The sequence below is a fragment of the Phascolarctos cinereus genome, unplaced genomic scaffold, assembly GCF_003287225.1.
Source record: "Phascolarctos cinereus isolate Bilbo 61053 unplaced genomic scaffold, phaCin_HiC Scaffold_3;HRSCAF=262, whole genome shotgun sequence".
NCBI lineage: Eukaryota > Metazoa > Chordata > Mammalia > Diprotodontia > Phascolarctidae > Phascolarctos > Phascolarctos cinereus.
The window spans coordinates 186,455,234-186,476,879 of record NW_027555736.1 but is presented as its reverse complement, the minus strand read 5'-3'; the positions used below and the strand labels follow the sequence as shown (position 1 = coordinate 186,476,879).

Here is a 21,646-nt window from a genome sequence, read left to right as displayed (position 1 = left end):
TAGGGTTAGGTAGAGATCAATAGGTCAAGAGACTCAGGCCTACACTAACCTATAAATAGGTTATATAAAGGTATTTCAGGAGAAATGGTTACTTCTTTAGCTACATGTAATGCAATGTTTATTTATAATGCTGCACTGTTTCATAAATGCATATTAATAATGTATTTCTTCTCTCTGTGTATGAGTGTCATGCATATCATCCTGTCAGGTGGTAAATTTTGTAGTAAGATGTATATACAATGTACTGTGGACTTGATGTACCCTTAAACTATTTTAAGGTGACTGAAAATTTTTGGCTGCAGGGAGAAATGTAAACCTTCCTTAGAATGGCTGCTTTACAGAGACTACTGGGTCTGTTACTGTCTTTTTAATAGCCATATAGGAACTCAGATTACCACATAACTGTAACTTTAAGATGCAGAGAGAATACTGAGAGAATGCCAATTGGGAGTGATAGGTGAGAAATAAATTGATATGAAATCCCTCTCTGTATAGCACCAGGAAGAAGGTATGATGATGTAATTATACTCCATGAGCCTTGCCCTATGGAAACCTGGACAAGAATTTTTGACTTTTTACCTACGAGTATCTACCTGATAAAAACCATTAAAAATATTAGATGCAGATGAGTACACAGAAAAGAAAGAGATAGAGATCTTTGTTTCTTAAAAAAGCTATTTTCAATTTTATTTTATTAAGAATATTTAGTAGGCAGCTAGGTGGCGCAGTGGATAGAGCATCGGCCCTAAAGTCAGTGGGACCTGAGTTCAAATCCAGTCTCAGACCACACACTTGCCATTTAACTATCTGTGTGACCCTGGGCAAGTCACTTAACCCCAACTGCCTTAAAAAAAAAGTTACCCTTAGGAACTAGGGTAGGAAATCAGTTCTCTGATAGACTCAAACTTTTTTTTTTTTGGGGGGGGGGGGAAGAAGCAGCTGTAGCATGAGGAGAATGGTGTGTGTGCACCCCTGCATTGGGAAGAGTGGGGCTGAGATATGTAAGAAGGCTATATTGTAATGTTAAGATTCACAAAAATGCAGAGCAACAATTGTGGGAAAACCGTAAGTAAAGAACTCATTATGGCATGACACTTATTCATTCAAAGTATTGACAGGATACCAGCCAGCCAAGTTGCCTTCAATAAAGAATGAATAACAAACTTTCAACAAAGACCCAAGTATGTACCTGGCCCTTCATTTCTACTAATAAGGAAGGAAAGGAGGGAAGGAGGGGGAAAGGGAGAGAAAATGAAAGAGAAAAAGAGAAGGGGAAAGAAAAAGAGAGAGAAAGGAGAGAGAGAAAGAAGGAAAGAAAGAAAGAAAGAGAGAGAGAGAGAGAAAGAGAGAGAGAGAGAGAAAGAAAGAAGAAAGAAAGAAAGAAAGAAAGAAAGAAAGAAAGAAGGAAGGAAGGAAGGAAGGAAGGAAGGAAGGAAGGAAGGAAGGAAGGAGGAAGGAAGGAAGGAAGGAAGGAAGGAAGGAAGGAAGGAAGAAAGAAAGAAAGAAAGAAAGAAAGAAAGAAAGAAAGAAAGAAAGAAAGAAAGAAAGAAAGAAAGAAAGAATATATATTTGAACAGACCTTTCGACTCTTCTCAGGTGCTTTCTCTTCTGAAGGAACATGGCTATGGCACCTGAAAAGGTAGACAGAGTCATTTCCCAACACTGTATAATTGGAATTTTATGATATGACAGCAAATCTGTATTGAAACAGTTCTCTGGCACCTCTTATCTAATAAATACAAATGTAAAAACACTTGAATACACCTTGAAATCGTATCAAATTACACTGCATTTACAATATACTTGAATTATGTCCACTCTTAAGGCAATTCATAAACAGTTTTGGAGAGAAAAGAAACTATTAGTCTCTCAAGTTCCCAACACTAATATGTGCTCTCTTCCCAAATTTTGCTTGTATTATATTCATTAGCGTAGACATTGTATATACCCCACCAGTATGATGTAATATCATTGAGGGAAGACTCTTATTTATATCTTTGAACACCTAAAATTTAGCAGTGTCTTATAGATGGTAGACACTTGGTATCATTTACTGAAATGCATTTAATGATGATAAGAGGGAAATAAATGCAGTTAAAGAAGGTTTGTTGCGCTTTCTCTATTCCCTATCAAAATATGGCTCAATGAAAAAGAAGATGGGGTAAGCTGCTCATCTAAAGTCCTATCCTTTCTCTTTTCTGCACAGAGGAGATGAGATGCAGCTATAAAGTAGGGGATAGAGAACTGGCCCTAGAGCCAAGAAGACCTGAGTTCAAATCTTCCTTGTGACATAACATATGGCCCTAGGTAAGTTATCTAACCACTAAGGCAACACTCTCAGTCCACATATGGCAGAGAAGACACTTCTCATCCAGGACAACCCTATATCAGTGAAATCCTAGGTCTCTCTACCTATGAAGTAAGTATTGTGCTATGTAATCTACATAAAATGGAAACATAGGTAGGAAATGATGGTGTGCTTAACCTAGAAGACAATCCACAAGAGGCAGTCTTCACTGCATATCCCTAAAAACCACTTGTGACTTTTGAAAGACCAACTTTTTTTCATAAGAAACTCTGTCTGCTGCCTAATTATCTGTTCACCTCAATGTTACGTTTACCTGCCTTTGCTTTTTCTTTTGTGCTCCAATTTGTCATTTTCCACAACTTTTCTTTCAATAACTGTACTACTAACCAACTGTTCCTATTTTTCCATTTTGTGGTTGAGTCTAAAATGTTATCTACTATTAATTTCAAAATTTAATGTAAAATTCCTTGAGCTATTTTATAGGAGTTTTGTATAAATCTAAATAAGATTAATATACAGAATTCATATATCTCCCTCTCCAGGAAGAAAGACAGGTAGTTGTAAAACAATGACAAGCATAACAGTGAGCAAATTCATAATTTAGTAATTTCAAGAGAACGGAGTATACCTTTTGAATTTTAACTCATATTCTTCTATTATCTAGAACAAAGCTAAGAGGCTAGAAAGAAACCAGGACAGTTACCCAAAGTTTCTAAATATGACATTAAATTAAAATTACTGAAGAACAAATTAAGGAGAAAAACTTACAGTTGCTTAGAAGAACGCATATGAGCAGCTGTGGCCTTCAAGCGAGCAATATTAATTTTCTCTGAAAATTCCTCAACAGTTTCAATGTCTACTTGCTCTTCTTCTTCAGTGTAATCCATAGAGTTATTCTGAAATAAGTAATTTTAAATGGTAAGCTATATACTAGCTAAAACAGATCAAATCTGGAGCTTTCAGATTATTTCTCCCATCATGAAATTAAGCTTGATAAAGCAGTGCAACACAGCAGGGAGTCAGAGGACCTTGGTTCAAATCCTGATTCTGATTCTCACTACCTGCAGACTTTAGGCAAGTCACTTAACTGCCATGGACCTCAGTTTCTTCATTTAGAAAAAAAGGTGATTAGACTGGACAGCCTGCAATTCAACCTATAAGAGATACTTATTAGCTACTGTCACATCAGGACACAGATCTTCAGACTGAAAAAAAAAATCTGAGTCTCAAAGGACTACATAACCTAACTCATGCCAATACTAATTTTTATGAAAGGTAATCTTAAAAACTTAAATGAACCTCACAAGAATAGCAAGAGTCTGATTCAGGATTTTTTAAGGAAAAAAAATTCAGCAATCAAGGATCGGTTTAAAGTGAAATGTTATGCTGGACAATCACAAAGCATGACAGGCTTTCTCAAAGTATCTACAGAACCAGAATAAAACACCTGGCACATTTTTCAATCCTATTGCTTGTTTTTGAAAAAGTTCAGATTCCAAAACAAGTTCTATACTGAATTATCTACTATATTATGTCATGTCAATTTATAAGAATTTACTGAGCAAACTATGCATACAACATTGTACTTAAAATGGTATACGATACAGTCATTTTAACATCAGTATAGGGTGCATCTATATTAAAAGATTTGGTGCAGTGCGATGAAAAGAACAACTAACTTTTAGTCAGAAATCAAGTCTGAATCCTGGCTTTGCCACTTTCTAATTGTGTGTCATTGGTTAAATCACTTAAACCTTCCTCCCCAAAACGTGTTTCTTCAGCTGCAAAATGGGAAAAATTATTTTTTCTTCCTGCCTCAGAGTTGTGAGACTCAAAACAAGATAAAGTGAAAGTGCTTTGCTAACATAAAGTATTATATAACCAGATGTTATCATCATTCTCTAGCTTTCAAAACAGTTATTTCTCACAACAGAAATAAGGAAGACTTATTTAAAACTTCTCTATAAAGTGTCAGGCATGAGTATAACTCAAATTAAGCAGTACCTTCTAACTGCCTAACAAAATCTGTAATTGTTGAGATTTATTCCATCATACCCTCTCCAACCCCACTGAACTTGCCACTATTAATGAGTGAAACAGAAGCCAGACTCTTCCTTCAGCTTGGCAGACAAAAGCAAGGTTACTGAACACTTGTTTTCCACAATCATAAAGTAATTACTGATTTGTTTTGCTGTTCAACCTAAGAAAGCAGTCTAAGTGCCCTTTTCTGAATGAACACCAACCCTTCCACCCTGACCAAAAATTCTTCTGGGGATGGAGCTCTTCCAAGAGGCATTGCTACTCTATTGCTCTTAAAAAGCCTACTTCACACCCTTTATAACTTGGATATACAGGAGATCTAACTACCTCAAACAAGCAATGAATTCCATGAAGCTAAAAGGGAAACAGTGATATAATCTAACAACTAAGTCAACACTTGGTAGTTGCCTAGGGATGTGCCAGATGCCATATGTAATTTAAACTAGAAGTTTTTTTATCTACCAAATACCAAATGGATGTCTTCTGCTGGGCACGCTAACTGACATACCTTCCAGAAATGGATTTAAATAAGGGAAGGATAAGACAACCACCACATTCTTCCAACAGTAAAATGTCAGCTGAGAAATATTGTGAGCATCAGATATAAACACATGCAAAAAAAGAAAAATAGTGCATGCAAAACCATCTTTTTTTTTGGTAGGTTGGCCAAAAGAGCAAACATGTTGCTGTTATACAATGTTACTAGCTACAACAATTTGCTGGTTTTAAAAGCTAGATTATTCTTGTTTTGTTTTTTAAATTTAGTACTACTTAAAACAGAAGACTCCACAAAAAGCTTACTATTTCCAATAATACAGACTCCAGGGTCACTGGATTAGAGAAACTTGTCTTTCAACTTCATTGTAATCCACTGGAGACGACTAAGCGATAGCAAACAGCTGAATCATAATAAGATATTGGCATAAACACATTCTGAATGTTTTATTTCACTAACATCCTACTCCAATATCTCTACAACACAGTGGTGATTTAGGTTATAGCAGTGGAGTTGGCAGAGCTTAACAAGTTTAACAGATTTCAATTATGGGTTTACTGACTGATTGTCCATCTGTTGTCTGAGGAAGTTTACTCAAGTTTAGAGAGGCTCATCACCATGCTGCATAATGGTTAATTCTCTGGTCAAAGAAAATTTCTGAACACCATTTATTATGTCACAGAGGGACCGCAACCTGCTTCAATGCACTAAGGACCCATGCTGATAAAATTACAGATTCCTGAAGTACTTAATTATTTTAAGCTTAGTTCCCTACATCCCCACAAAATTAAGTATGGTTTTTATTCTTGCTCAAATATGCTTAAATTTTCAAATAGGAAAATAAAGAGCTATATCAACACAAAAAAGGTGACAGCAGGGTATGGGTGAATAACAGAGAAGGGGTGAATGAAAAAGCTTCAAGTAGAGTATATTTAGGGTAACCAGGTAACAATGCTAAAAGAAGAAAGATAGAGTGGGGATGGTGAAATCCAGGTGGACAGCTAAAGGTCATTCAGAAAAATCTCAGGCTACATGCAAGCCCCCTAAATTTGACACTACGGCAGCTACCTACTGTTTAGTAAGAAAAGGGTTAAAAAATACATTAAGTTACAGGGAAATGTGATTAAAGAGTAAGAATTCGAGAGACAAAGATCTGTTTTTGAAAGAGGTGAAAATTCATTATGACCAGATTAAGTTAAAAAGACTTTAAACATGGTTACTTCATATTTTAAAAATACATATTCCAATGTAAAAAGGACTCATTTAATAGAAATGGAGGTAGGTGGGTTCTATGCTAACACAGCTGTGATATCAACACTGAGGCTCCTATAGAGAACAGTACTGAACCTCAATCATATTAAATAGAATAATGGTTTGAAAAAAATTAAAACATAATTTGTTAGTGTGACTATTACCACAAAGTCTCAAGAGAGCCAAAGTTATTTTTCAACCATTTCAGATATTCAAACAAGTGTCAAAAATGTGCTCTTAATATGGTCAGCAATCTGTACATGTTGCCTGACAGTATGGAAACTAAAAATAGAAAAATAATTTATTTACTTATGACTTAAGTCTAAACACCTAATTGAAGATATCAATAAGGTCTTGGTGATCCTCTGAAGGGCTACTGGTTGTATCAAACTACTGAATTCTAGAAACTTTGCAGTTAAAACAAAAAGGGGCTTACCACCTTTTCTACTTCTTCAACTTCTTCACTCTGGTAGTCAGAGATGCCATCAACCATATCATCAGCAGAATCATCAGTTTTCTCCTCTTCCTCCTCCTCTTCCTCTTCTTCTTCCACATCTGAAACAGGGAGGTCAACAATGGTTCTCCCACCCTTCTTCCTTTGCTTTAGATGTTGTTGTATTTGTTCTCCTGGTATGAGCAAATGACCTTGGACAACTTTATCCCCTTTTTCGGCTCTCTCAACCATTTGAGGAACAATGGAAAAGGCTGAAGAATTAGGAATCTTGTTCCAAGTATCAGACTCGACATTAAAATTTCTAGTGCTCTTACCAATTTCACTTTCCTCCAATAAGCCAGAAGAGCCTTGCTTTTGACCAAGAACGTTAGGGTTTTCCTGACTTGTTTCAGTTTCTTCAGTCAAATGCTCATCTCCAGCTTGCACATGTTCTTTTGAAATATCATCGCATTTCTGGATCAAATTCTCCTTCAGGTGGTTTTCCTGACTTTCTCTTGTCGAGTCTTTTTTCTCTATGGAAGTCACACAATCCTTCTCTTTTGCTTCAGGCTGTATTGTCACCTCTTCCTGCACCACTTTACTCCTGGATAATTTGTCTTCCTTAGAGCTAGTTAAAAGGTCACTGTTCATCAGTTTTTCTTCTGGGTTCTTTATACCTTTCTGCTCCTCATTTATGTTTCTCAGCTGAGACGTCTCTCCCTGAACATTAGAGCTTTTCAGCTGTACATTATTCATTGTTTGAACTGCTTTATTTTTGACTTCTTGGGGAATACATTTATCTTCTAGAATCTCATTCATTTTTTCTTCTGAACCACTGAGATTACAATTCTCTTTCGCTTCATCAACTTCTTTATTGCTTTCATTTGCCCGTGACCCACTGATATAGGAGTGGTCTGAGGATATGACATCAGCAGGAATGTCCTCTTGTAAAAGGGGATCTTTACTTGAAGGACCACCCCCACCTTCTTGGAGATCTTTCTGGGCTACCTCAGAAGCAGTAGCAGCTTGGTTTTGCTTTACTGTATCAGTCAAAGGTACCTCAGTTCTACCAGGTAATTCTGCTGCCAGTCCTAAATCATTCTCTGGCTCTCTGACAACTCCCTCTTTTGAACGTAAAGCCTTTTTATGACTGTTCTGCTTCAAGGAAGTTGTTTCATCTTTATGATCCAGATTTTGAGACTCTCGCTTCATCTGCAGTGAAGCAACATGCTGAATAATTGAGTTGGGAACTGGCTTCTGTCCTGGAAGCTGCAGCAAAGCAAAACTACCAGACTGCAGAGGAATGAGACTAGCTGTGCCAACTGGCTGCCCACCTGAGCTGTAAGTTATTTTGGATTCTGAGCCTGTCTGACTTGCAAAGCTGCCTGCTCCCGGAGGGGATATCCGCAAGGTCAAAGTACCAGCTTGAGACACAAAGCTAGGCACAGTGGAAAGCACAGATGATGCCTGAGTAATTAAATTCATAGGTGGAGAAGAGCCAACAGTTTGAATCATGGGATTCATGGTTGAGAAAGTTGAAGGAGAGGCAGAAGAAGGTGTTGTTTCAGGAGGTTTGGAAGGTGCAGGTAAGCGGATTCCTACTGCAGACCCTACAAGAAAAATGAAATGACAAATTGTCATTCCCCAAATAGAGTCTCTTTTCTTATATAGGACATGTCACTTTCTGAGAGATTCAACGAATATGCACTTCACTCACTATAACAAAATCTGGATCCCCAGTGTCTTAATTTGCTCCCTTCTTTGACAAAGTTCTACCTGACCTTTCATCTGCCATGAAATGAACATAAATATGACCCTTTTTTAATGTGTGGTCTCTCTCAATTAGAACATCTGCTCCTTGAAAGCAGGGATTAGCTTAACTTTCTTTTTCTTTTTTTTTTTTGGAGGTAATCAGGGTTAGTTAAGTGTCTAAGGCTGGACATGAACTCAAGTCCTCCTGACTCCAGGGTCAGTGCTCGATAGAGCACTGTGCCACTTAGCTGCTCCCCTGTCTTTCTAGCTATATCTCCAGTACTCAACATAGTGTTTTAGCACATAGTAAGCACCTAATAAATACTTTTCTGTTCCAAACAAGATATACAGAGCTAATTCCATTCAACTAATTTCAGAGGAGGAAAAAAAAAAAAAACAAAAACAGGAACTGTCCGGTGAGAGAAAAGTTTATGAAAATGACTCCTGTACCTGGGTTCCGAAGCATAACAGGCTGTAAGGTGGGCTGTGTACTAGAGCCCCGCACCTGTTGCAAAGGAACAAGCTGGACAATCTGACCATTGGGGTGTCTGAACAGGTTCATTCCACTAGGGCTCCTGACAGGTTGTAGGAGCATCCTCTGACCCTGAACAAGTTGCATGTTTTGGAGGGGTCGAAGACCAGGAGAACCTTGCTGCACAGGGATCAAGAGTAGTCGAGGTCCAGCACGCTTTTCTGGGCTAGGAGAGACTGGAGAGGTAGCCACTGGAATCTGAGCAGCACTTTCTGAAAAACAAGGAATAGACACATGGTATCCCAACCTTCCTTCCCCACAAACAGAAACCATTAATGCCATGGGTTCTAATCCAACTGCAAATTGCCTTTCAAGATGCTTAAATTAAGAAACTGGGAAAATCCTAAAGCTCTAGATAGACCCTTCACAGAACTATGGCTCTGTTATGTTATAAAAAATTGCCTTCTAGATATAATTTTAAATTTAAAAAGTTACAGACTTTGCTAGAAAAATGCATTTAGAATGTTTAAAAGAAGAATTATCTAATGTTAGGAAGGACAATTCAATAAGGGATAATGATTCTGCTTTATAAGAAACACAGACAAAGCTATATACAATTTGGGCACTCCAGAAAAATTCAGAATTTATATAAAAATTTTATATTATTTTTATAAATGAATAATAATATATAATAAATATATATTTATATTTATAAATATATATAACATGATAAAATTAATAATACATAAAATTATTTTTATAAATTTAGAATTTATAAATCCCTCATACTTGCACTACTCTTAGTGTGAAGTACTGCTTGAAGCTTGGCAGCACTGTACAAGCACGCTGGTAATGTTGTAAAATCACAAGAAACATACTTGGTTCAAATTCACATCAGATGAAACCAGGGGCACTAATATGACTTGTAAAAGGTGCCTGATTTCATAATTCATTAAACAGTGGGCAGAAGTTTTAAGATATTTAATAAATATTTTCAGAAGGGGTAAAAAAGGAAGACTCCACCTGTTAATAGAATCCAGGGGGTAATCCAAATGAAGCCACAGAGCTAAAGGGAATGAAAGCTACACAGAGGCTGGACAGGAAAAGGTGAGATATGATGTTAAAAAACAAGCAAAAAACAGTAGAGATTGTTATAATACTTAAGTACAAGTGACCTAAAATAGTTAAAAAACATTATGAAAGAGCTTTTATTTTTATGTCTAAACTTATGGGATAAATTTAGACACAAAATTAGTCTTAAGGAAAGAAAAGGGAAGTTATGTAATTAGCTACAAGGATAGAGAAGAGTAGAAAACTTCTAGTAACCAACAAAACCATTTAAGATTGGTGTATTTGCCTTAAAAGTATATTCACATAAACCCACTACTATGTAGTAGGAACTTAAATTAACCAGAATCAATAATAATGACCGGCATCAGAACTGCTTGTTCCACACATTACACAACCAAGTTGATAAAAGAAGAACCATATCCTTAAGATTTACATTAGTCAAAGAAGTTGTACATTATAGAAACAAGACCTACCTTGGCCAAAAAAACAAACAAAAAAAAAAGCCCCAACTAATTAGAATCTGAACACAAATTTGTACAGAAAGGAAAAAAGTGGTTTTTCCTATGCAAAAGGGAAATAATTTTACAAACTTTTAAAATATCATTAGGCATTACTTACTTGGTGTTTCACTTTAATCTGGTAAATTATTCAAAACCTAAAATGTTCCCATGAAAAGAAATTATATGTACAGCTTCTTTTCTCCTATAAAAAGTTTTATCTTTTCTATGTATTGGGGGAAGGGAGGAAATCTAGATGTTTGAGAGAGGCTCACCAGAAGAAGTCACAGGAGAGTTCAGGTGGCTGAATCTGTATTATCACTACTTTATGGCTCCACAAACATTCAACCAATGACTCCACTTCCCAAACTTCAATGCCTAAACTATCATCCACACAGACAGACAGCTATCTATAGATAGATACAGACCTATAACTATCTATATTTTCTTATTATTATATGGTAAAAACAAACACAAACAAACAAACAAACAAACAAACAAACAGGAGTATACCCCCACCATTCTGGTTCTGGTTGTATCACTGACCCCTTTAGCTAGTCATATTTTAGTGGACCATCAGGAATATGAGCTAAATTCAAAACAAGATTTGTTCAGTGGAAGGAAAAAAACCAGAAACTAAAGTAGAAGTGCTACCACGAGAAGCAGTGGACCCAGCGTGAACAGGACCAAGACACACATCTTTCAAAGATCCTTACTTTGACCATCTTACTTCTCTTCTGAATAAAACAAATCACATGCAACTGTCTAGCACAGAGCAGGCTCTTAATCAATACTTGCTGATCAAATGTTTTAGATAAAAAGTTAATAACAGAAAACAAGAAATTCCCATTAAGAATTCATCTGACCAAGTCAACAAGTAAAAGTTAAAACATTCTGTCATTTGCTGCCTTGAGTTGAATACAAGCATTTGACATGAGTTTGTGGGGGTCCACTCCTATTAAGGCGTTCCATTTTCTGTACTTTCTCACTTGACACATCTACAATCCTATCACAACCAAACCAAAAAAGTGATGACAGCATTTATACAGCAAATCAGCTAATAGCATCTAGGCCTTACCTGGTCTCTGGCTCACTGGTGGACTCGCATTAATTCCCGAGAGTATAATAGGAACAGAGCCAAGAGATGAAGTTGGTGTGGTCACCACGGAAGAAGATGCAGCTGTGGTCACTATGACTACAGAGGTGGAGGCAGTGGAAGCAACAGGAAGAGTGACGGTTGGTGAAGATACTATAGGTTTAGGTAAAGCAATGGTAGTTATAGGGGCAGCTATCCCAGTAGCTTTGGTAACGTTCACAGTGATTGAAGGCAGGGTGGGTGTAATAGGGGTGCTGACGCTAGTTTCAGAGATCTCAACAGTCCCTGCAGAAGTGGTGCCAGAAGGAGAATGAGTAGTTTCTTTAGTTCCCAAGCTGGAAACAGCAGTCACAGGAGATGTCACAGTAGTAATACTTTCTAAAGATACTTGAGGGGTGGTGGTAGTGACTGGTTCCGTCACAAGGTTGCACACCTGAGATGGCTTGGAAGAAACCACAGGTGTGACGACCATTACTGGAGAAGGCCTGATACTGAACTTCTGTGGCCCTGTTAGGGGTTGGGGTGTGCTAACGCCAGGTATCTTCTGCTGCAGGGCTCCAACTTTACTCATCACAAACTGTGTGAACACACCACCAGGAGAGGGTCGAACTGCTGCAAATAAAAATTTGCAGGTCAAAAATTTCAACAGGCTCCCATCCTTCACCCTCTGAGTGACTGTGTTTGTTAACATTTGTTATGCACTGTTGGGTCAATCTTCTTACAGGTACCACCTACCTGCATTATACATGCCAATTTCCACCCATAAAAGTTTAATGCAATTCTCTTCGATGTCCAACCCCCTTTCACTACTCAGAGAATAGGGCTTTTTTCAGTCTGCCTAATGAACTTATTTTTTTCTGGCCATATAAAAGACTCAGGTTGTTGTGACACTAGAAAGACAATATAAAGCAGCACACAATCTTATCACATGGAACAGATGCAGCATGAGAACCTAAGAGATTTCTCTTAAAACTCTTATGCAAGATATTCTTCACCATCTTCCTCCTCTCCCAGCACCTCCACCTCCTTCACTGCCTGACTCTTGAATGTCAGGACTAGAGTCCTTCATATTCCTGAACCATCCATATATCCTTTTGAGAAAAGGGCAGGAGAAGACTGCATTTTTAACATCAGTTAAAGCTGTTCCCTAATAAGTGAAAATGAGATCTGTCAAGGAACACAACACATCTTCCTTGGCACAACTCCAGCTTTTGGCCAATTCAGAGATCTCAATCAGCACTACCATCAATGTCTGAGTCTAACAGAATATTGCTGAATCTAATATTCCCAGCGATCCAAAAGATCTGCAAACAACCTGTAAAAAGGGTAGTTCCTAAATGCAAAGTTCAGCTCATGACATCTAGTAAAAATTCAAATTATATGGTGCTCTAGGTCAACCAATTATCAAAAATAACACTACTTAAGAGAACTAGAAAAAGGAAAAATATTGTGCAAAACAGACATCAAGAACACAACTCTTGCTCCTAATCTCTATTTGCACCTAACCTTGAAGTACTTAGCTACAAACCATATAGAAAGACAAATGAGTTCTAACTTACCAATTGGCCTCTGTGCCGGGACGAACGCCTTCAGAGTCGTCATCGTAGAGGCTGTTGTAGTGCTGGAGGACATCGTTTGGGAAGTGGAAGGCGAAGGCACCTGGGTGCGTGGTATCCTGGATGCAGCCACCTTGGCATTGGATGCTACCTTGGAGATGACAGTACTGAGGGTTGAGAGGTCCAGGACTGAGGGTCGCAACCTGCCTGTGATATATGCAGCTAGCCTATTGGCTGGATGCAATGCCCCCATCTGTCCCAATAGCAACTTAGCCTGCGGGTAACTTTTACCATTAACCTGAAACAAGTGGCAAAGAGAAATTCTGTAAAAATAAAATTCTCTTGCTAACTCACCTCCCTTGACAAGTGCAGCTTATTAAAAAAAAAACACACTATTTCAGTGGGCCTTTTTTTCAAATTTAAAAAGGGAAAATTAGATTCTTTTTACTCAGGATGATCTGAGTAATCAAGGGGTGAGAGAGAATACTGCTATCTAAATATCCTAAATGTCTCTGGTGTTCACTTGGTAGTCTGAAAAAAGAGAATGTTAGATGCTGTTTATTTCTCAGCACTGCAATTGAGGGAAAATGATATCAAATCAACCAGGATTTTTGCTTGCTAACAATCAACTATGTTTCAATAATTTAATTGCCAGAAAGAGGGAAATGAGTTATGCTCCTGAAAGTTTCCTTTAGAGAGTACCATAAAATCCTACTGAGGCTCTTTTTTGCAGGATACCAAAGGTTTTCATTCTGTTACCTCTTATGTCCAACCTCACTTTAATAAGTAAGCCCTCTACAGCTTCAGCTGCTAAGTCAAATCAGTTTTTAGTCGTCAAAAATCAGGAATGATACCTCATTTTCTCAAGGTTTAACAAAGCTGGGCTAGCAATAAGACAACTGGCTGAGATTCAACCCAGCTCATTTGAAAAATCAAACTAGCAAGAGTAAGTAAGTAGTGGTGGAGTTAGGAAGAGGATATAGTAACCTACCACCTAGGTTAAAGAAATAGGTTATCATTATCATAAGAGATAGCACAGAAAAAATATACATCTGGATGTTAAGAAACAAAATATTTCTTTCCCTATTGTTTATCAACTTGTTAGGTGACTCTAAATAAGATGCACTATTTTTGTGCCTCCATTTTTCCATTTATAAAGTTAGAGAAATAACTCCTGTCTCTTCACCAAAACAGAATGAGTGACAAGAAAAAATAAGAACTGGCTAACAAAATTCCCTGTCCTAAAGATTCTGACAACTGACATAAATAACCTGGGTCAATGCCAGAAACACTACATCAGCAAAGTTCAAGTTTAGTGCAAAGAATGAGATCTTTCTTTCTCACCAAGAACCTCAATGTAACTTTTTAGGCTTTGTGAGATCCAGATTATGATATACTTCTTAAGGACAACCCCTGAAGACTAGTCAATAACTTCAAAAGTGCAGATTATATTGGCCTGATAAACCTGCTTACAGTAAGCTGGCTTCCCAAAATAGTTTAATGATTCTTAGAGAAAGAAAAGACTTCCGTAACCAGCTCTCAGGGAAAAGAATCTCATAGCATGAGACCTTCAACAAGAGATCACTTTGCTTCAAATTTATCCATCTGTAAAATCATTAGCGTAAAATAGAATACTCAATTTCTCCTTTGAGGCACTTCCTGAGAAACGGTTAATAATGTGGATATAAGGCACTCAGATAACTCAATAGCCATAAATTATAAAGTTATCACAGGCACATCTATGTAACATTGCCACTGATCCAAACTGTTTCTCAGAAACATAATAAGTTATAACAAAACCTTACCATAAAGTTATGAAAGTTTAAAGTGACCGTGCAGAATCCTGCTCCTATGGAACCAACTGCCCATTTCACCTAACAATATATTTTTGCAAAAGCAATCAATGTTAGACAGGGTATGCTTGGATTTGCAGGCTATGATTTTCCTCATGTATGTCACAAAGACTAGAACAATGGCCTGTAGCAAATAGGTTCTCTCACATGATGAGTAGCAGCTAAAAGGTAGATATATTGAGGAAAAAATAGCCCTGTGATTAGGCCTTCAGTTTCTACTTAGAGAATTCACCATCTCTAAGTTTTTCTAAAACAAAATCTGGTCTAATTTACTTTGCAGTGGATAAGATGGGTAAATTAGTGCTGTTACAATGTCCCAAAAATTATGTTCTAAATGACACTAGGGAAGGTATCCTATGGTGCTAAGAAGTCAGGATGACACACGATCAACTTATAAAACTACTGGAAAAAGTCCATCTTCTTTTGTTCCTGAAACCACTAGAAAAACAAAAAACCTAAATATCTAAAAACATGCAAGTATATTTCCTATTTTAGGAATGAATATATCGAAGCAACTATTCAATAAAATACCCCATCCTAAAGATGGATTAATAATTGACTATTATCAATGACAAATTATAGTGTACAGATTACACTCCAATTAATCTTGTTCGTAGTAAGAAGTTCATGGGAAAATCAAAAAGAAAATGCAGCCTAATACTTGGGCAAGGTATCTATCTCTACAGCTATTTCTGGCTTTGTTATTGGTTTCCACTGTGATTTTGGCCAATTCATGCCTCTAGCCAAGGCCTGGCTTTCCTCATTTATGAAAGATTTGATTATTTGCCACCCAGCTACCACACATGAGAATAGCATTAGGACCACAAAGGGTCATAAAAGCAGATTTATTTTTCCAAATTAAGTAGCAAATGTTATATACAGATTAAAGATAGTTCTCACCTCTATTAGTCCTGATGTCCTTGAACTGGGTTTTTGTTTATAGGCCACTAGCTTCCCTGCAGGAGAAAGTCCAGCATAGAAAGGCAGAGCTTTGCCTCCATGCAATTTTTCCCTCAGTGCTTCTAGGGCATTTGTCTGTTCAAAGGTGGTATCATCTACTTTTCTGTGTGATGGTGAACCATCGGGAGTCTCTGAGTCAGAGTTTTCAGCGGTATCATCCTGATCTTGGCATGATGGCATAGATATTTTCACCCGAGAAGAATAAATGGGAGGGTTCTTTTCACCCCGACTCTTTCTCTGAGAAGCCAACTCAATTATGAAGCTGCCCACCTTGAGGGACTGTGGTGGCATATTGCTATTGATGTGCTGGGACAGAATGCTCAAGATCTTGTTTCGATCTTCCTCCCAATTACAGTCTGAGATGATCTCTATCAGTTTGGTGGGCCCACCAGGGGAAGTCTGATGCATGTACGAGGTAGAAGATGATTCCCCTTCATTGCAGGAGGACCTCCAGCTTTTTTCTGATAAAGAATTAAAATAAGTTTTATCAAACCATCTTGAGGCTAAACTGTGATCAATTCATATTTTCTCTAACAGTTCAAAAAAGCACCTGGGCAAACATAGCACTGTATATTTCATCTCTGTGTGGCTCTAAAACAGATAGTGTCAGTCCCACAATTTTCCATTTTAGGAGGACAGGTTTTCCCTTTCTCAAGGATATGATCCAGGAAGAAGAGGTCACCAACACTTTCATTACCCCACTGAGTAGAAATTTTAAGCCTGTAAAATCGTGTTAACAGAATTTTTATGAAAATCCTACATTAGAAAGAGCTTTCTTGACAGGTCTGTAACCAAGGCTAAGCTTTTGTCATATTCTACCATTCATAAATGCAAATCAAGCATGAACAAGATGTTTAGCCATTTAACATACGAAGAGTCTGACTAGTCCTTCAGATCAAAAAAGATGTTGTTATGGCAACAAGCTGCATATTCTACCTTCAAAGGTTCCTACTGCAAGTTGCTCTGAAATTGCTTCTACATAAGGCTCTTGCATCTCCACCTCCTCACTAGCCTCCACTTCATCTGCTGTGTAGTTATTAGTGTGCAATAAAGATAGGTAGATTTTAATAAGCAACTGCCCAACAAATTCCAGTCTACTATCTCTTAATCATTTAGGTACCTATGGAAATGAGAAAACCACAGTCACTTCTCTTTCCTTCACACCTATTCCAGGACACAATCTTTCTTCCTCATTCCTGAGGAAACAAGCTCCTACAGACAAAGTACCTTTGTCCAGGAGAGGGTGGGTAAAAATCAATTGGAAAAGAATGTTTCTCCCCCAAGTCAGACCCGCAAGGAGTCTACTTTAATAACTAAATCCTCCTGGTATCCCCCCCTGAAATAACTGTTTCACCACTGAAGGAAGAAAATGCTTTAACTGAAAAAGTTTACTTCTATAGGAGAAAAGAAATGGAAACAAAGTAGATTTCCATCTACTGGAGAATGGCTTAAAAAATTGTGCTTACATGAATTAATTGATTAGTATTGTTCTAAGAAATGATGAATATGAAGAATACAGAGAAGCATGTGAAGCCTTATATGAACCAATGCAAACTGAAGCAAGCAAGCACTACCAGGAAAACATACAAACATAATGACTACAACAATGTAAATGGAAAAACACAAATAAAATTTGAAATTGAATGTTGTGAAAAATTGTTAACAGCCAAGGCTGGCCCCAAAAAAGAGCTATGATAATGTATCTCCTTCTCTTCTTTGTAAAAGTAAGGGACCATAAGTAAAGAACATAGACTACCAATAACTTGGTTGATGCACTGCTTAAATTTTGCTGAACTGGTTTTTGTTTTGTTGTTTAATTTTTCTATTTTTTATTCTTTATAATAATGGATAACTACTGTGGGGGGGGGGTTAAGAGATTCATTGTGGAATTAAAGTGATATAAAAACAAAGGATATCAATAAAAGCTGCAATTTATAAAAGAGACCCACTAATAATTTTAATTTAGTGCATTTATTCTTAGGTGAAGGGGCAGGTATACTAAGTCTGGTTTCAGAGAAATGGATCATTTTATTTAATTGAAACTTAAGGCAACTACACTATAATAGAAAGTTTTAGTTTTTACCTCCTGATTTATCAATATCTTTCTCCATTTCATAAGTATTCTGCTTCATGGGTTGATGTTCAGAATCATGTTCCTATGAGAGAGATTAGAGAAAAAGAAACTGAGCAAATTTACTTAGCATCTACAAAGTACATAACAAATTATACTTGAGCACATTTCTGTCACTGCAAAGTAGCATACAGGTACTCTAAGTAAAGACTACAGCAGATGAATAATTAACCGCTTTCTGCAAACTTCTCCAACACAAAAATCTTAGAAATAGGAATTATGAACCATATATAGGCTGATTTACCAAAATAAGTCAAATGCCAACCAAGGGAAAGACCTCCTAATTTAAATATAAAGATTCCTTTCATTGAGCATCTTCACCTCCACCCCCAAATTACTTGTGTACAAGGCTCAAACAGAAGAAATAACCAGCAGAGCCAAGGAAACAATATACACAATGACTACAGTGAAGTCTCCTCACTCTGAAAACATTCTTCCACCATGCTGAATCTCTTTTCCCATGGGTGAGTTCCTCCAGAGCTCTCATTGTGAATAGAGGCCCAGCCAGGGTGAAGGACCTGCGGCCTTGAGGTTACCTGTGGCCCTGTAGGTCCTCAAGTGCAGGCCCTTTGACTTAATCCAAACCTCACAGAACAAATCCCCTTAATAAAAGAATCTGTTCTGTAAAACCTGGACTCAGTCGAAAGGCCGCACACAAGGACGTAGAGGCCACACATGGCCTCAGAGCTGCAGGTTCCCCATTCTTGGCCGAGCGTTTCTCCCTGGGATTTGTTTCTGACTTTCTGGACTTCAACACCATGCCTATGGACAGGTATTTAACATGCTCCTCAAACTCAGCTTACCCCCCTTTTCAGCTCCCTGGATTGTGTTATCTTCTCCCATCTTTGTTTTTTGCTTTTTTTTTTTTTAAAGGCAATTGGGGTTAAGTAACTCGCCCAGGTCACACAGCTAGTACGTGTCAAGTGTTTGGTCTGAGGCTGGATTTGAACTCAGGTCTTCCTGACTTCAGGGCAGGTGCTCTATCCACTGCACCACCTACCTGCCCCGAATGTAAGTTCTTTGAAGACAGGTCCTGTCTTTCTTATTATTTGCAATAGTATTATTTTCTAATAATATTTTTTTTCCAATTACAAGTAAAGATTCTTAACATTCTTTTTTAAAATTCTGAGTTCCACAACAATAATGTAAGATGATCAGCTTTGAATGGCTTAGCTGTTTTCAGCAATACAATGATCCAAGACAATTCTGAAGGACTTAGAATGAAAAATACTATCCATCCCCAGAAAAAAGAACTTATGGTGTCTGAATACAGATTGAAAGCAAACATTTTAAACTTTATTTTTCTTGAGTTTTGTTTTTGGTCTATGTTTTCTTTCACAACATGACTATTATGGAAATGTTTTGCATGACTACACATGTATAACCTATATACACTTGCTTGCTTTTTCAATGAGGGAGGATAGGAGGAAGGGAGCGAATCTGGAACTCAAATAAATAAATTAAAAAAAAAAAAGAAAGAAAATGCACCCAAAAAAAAGAGTTTTAAATTCTCTCCCTCCATCCCCTTCCCTCATTGAGAAGGCAAGTAAGCTCCAACCTGCATTCAGACACCACCATACCTTCTGTGGAGGTAGATAACATTTTTTATCATGAGTCCTTCGGAATTGTCTTACATCACTTACATCACTATATTGCTGAGAATAGCTGAAGTCAGTGACAAGTTGATCATCATACAATACTGCTATTACTATGTACAACGTTCTCCTGGTTCTGCTCATTTCACTTTGCACCTACTCTTATAAATCTTTCCAGGTTTTTCTGAAAGCATCCTGCTCCTCATTTCTTATAGCACAACAGTATTCCATCACAATCACTTCAGTCATTCCCCAATTTGGGAATCTCCTCAAATTTCAATTCTCTGCTACCATAAAAAGAGGTGCTATGAATATTTTTATACATATTTGTCCCCCCCCTTTTTTAAACTCTTTGAGATACACACCTAGTAATGCTTTGCTAGGTCAAAGGGCATGCAGAGTTTTATGGCCTTTTAGGCACAGTTCCAAATTTACAGTAATAGTCTAAGCTCTTAGCATATTACAAAAAAACAATGAAAAGTGAAGGCTGCAAAATTACAAAGAAAAAGCATACTTCTGCCCCACTCTTTGGCAGAGGTAGGAGGTTCATAGATATTATATTTTCTGACTTAAGAAGATAAGTGAAATAAGATTTGCAGAGCTCTCAATGCAGAATTTAAAAAGACGGAAAAAAATTATGGAGAATCTCTTCAAAGAAGCAGAGGTTCTGAAAGAGAAAGCAGCAGAGTTGGAATGCAAAAATACAGAAGAGGCACTAGCACTGATAAAACACATTAATTCTATATGTGACTAGCCTTAAAGACAGAATGCTAACTTAGAGATCACAGGTCTTCAGGAAGAGCATAATAAATCAAGAAACCTGAATACTATAAAGGAGAATACAAATGAACTATTGAATACATAAACGGTACTGATCAACTGAATCTAAAAATAACTTACAGAGAAAAATAACCATCTTTAAAATCCCCAGATATGTATGTAATGGTAAAATTTCATAATGTCAATAAACAAGCAATCACTTTTTCATCATATAAAAAATGCCAGAGGCAGCTAGGTGGCACAGTGGATATTGCTCTGGCCTTGGAGTCAAGAAGACCTGAGTTCAAATCCAGCCTCAGACATTTGACATTTACTAGTTGTGTAACTCTGGGCAAGTCACTTAACTCCAACTGCCTCACCAAAAAGCAAAAATAAATAAATAAACAAATAGATGGATAAATGGATAAAAAAATTAAATAGTTTAGGATTATTTCACCATAATCAGAAGAAAACAAAGAAAATAAGAAAATATATTCAAAAAAGCAAAGGATCTCAACCTATATAACCCACAGAAATATATCTTGCAAAACTAAGGTTGATCATCAATGAAAAAAATTGGAGCTTTAACAAACAAGAGAGATTTGGGGGACTGCTAGAAAACAAACACAAACAGAAGTAAACAGAATACTGGATTTGCAGACTCCAATCAAAAAGGCAGAAGAAGAATTACAAAGAATAATGAAATCAATTCTCTCGTGTTTACGAGATAATGTTTAAAAAAAAGAAATTCAACTGCAACATAGAAAAAAAAAGGAGGGATTAAATTAACAAGGGACAGAAGGAACTAAAAATTTAAGGGTAACTTTAAGAACCAGGGAATAGGGGAAGAAAGAGGTAAATTTTTAAAAAATAATAATCCATGCATTTTAGTAAGGATAACAATAAGTTGCCTCAATAGGGAGAGGGGAGATAAGAAACGAAAGGGAGTTAAAAATGGCCATTTCTTCCAACTCCTTACCCCTGCCCAACGACCAGAGAAAAGTACCTTAACTTTTGAAGTCTTAAAAGGAGCAGAGGCTATGGTAGGAAAAAATAAAAGCAATGGAGGGGAGAACCTGAAGTGGAGAGAAAAAAGATGGTATCATGACTGAAGAGGAGAGGAAAACAGCAACAATAGCGTTTACATAGCAGCTACTATGTGCCAGGCACAGTGCTGAGTTTTACAAATGTTGCATTTCATCCTCACAACAACCCTCAGAGGCAGGTGGTATTATTATCACTCCCATTTTACAACTGAGAAAACAGAGGTTAAATAATTTGCTCAGTCATACAGCTTATAAACATCTGAGGTCAAACTAGATCTCAGGTCTTCCTGAATTCAAGCCCAGTACTCTGTCCACTATGCCATCTAGCCA

The 21,646-nt window shown here is 37.2% G+C and overlaps 1 protein-coding gene across 1 annotated transcript in view; it reads right to left on the bottom strand.

Moving 5' to 3' along the window:
* The window catches only part of MGA (MAX dimerization protein MGA), a 115,173-nt gene that overhangs the window by 16,603 nt on the left and 76,924 nt on the right, over positions 1 to 21,646 (bottom strand). The window contains 8 exon segments of the mRNA XM_078151352.1: positions 1,580 to 1,631; positions 3,077 to 3,204; positions 6,532 to 8,138; positions 8,731 to 9,024; positions 11,399 to 12,028; positions 12,976 to 13,270; positions 15,726 to 16,246; positions 17,869 to 17,941. Coding sequence (XP_078007478.1) covers positions 1,580 to 1,631; positions 3,077 to 3,204; positions 6,532 to 8,138; positions 8,731 to 9,024; positions 11,399 to 12,028; positions 12,976 to 13,270; positions 15,726 to 16,246; positions 17,869 to 17,941 — 3,600 coding nt within the window.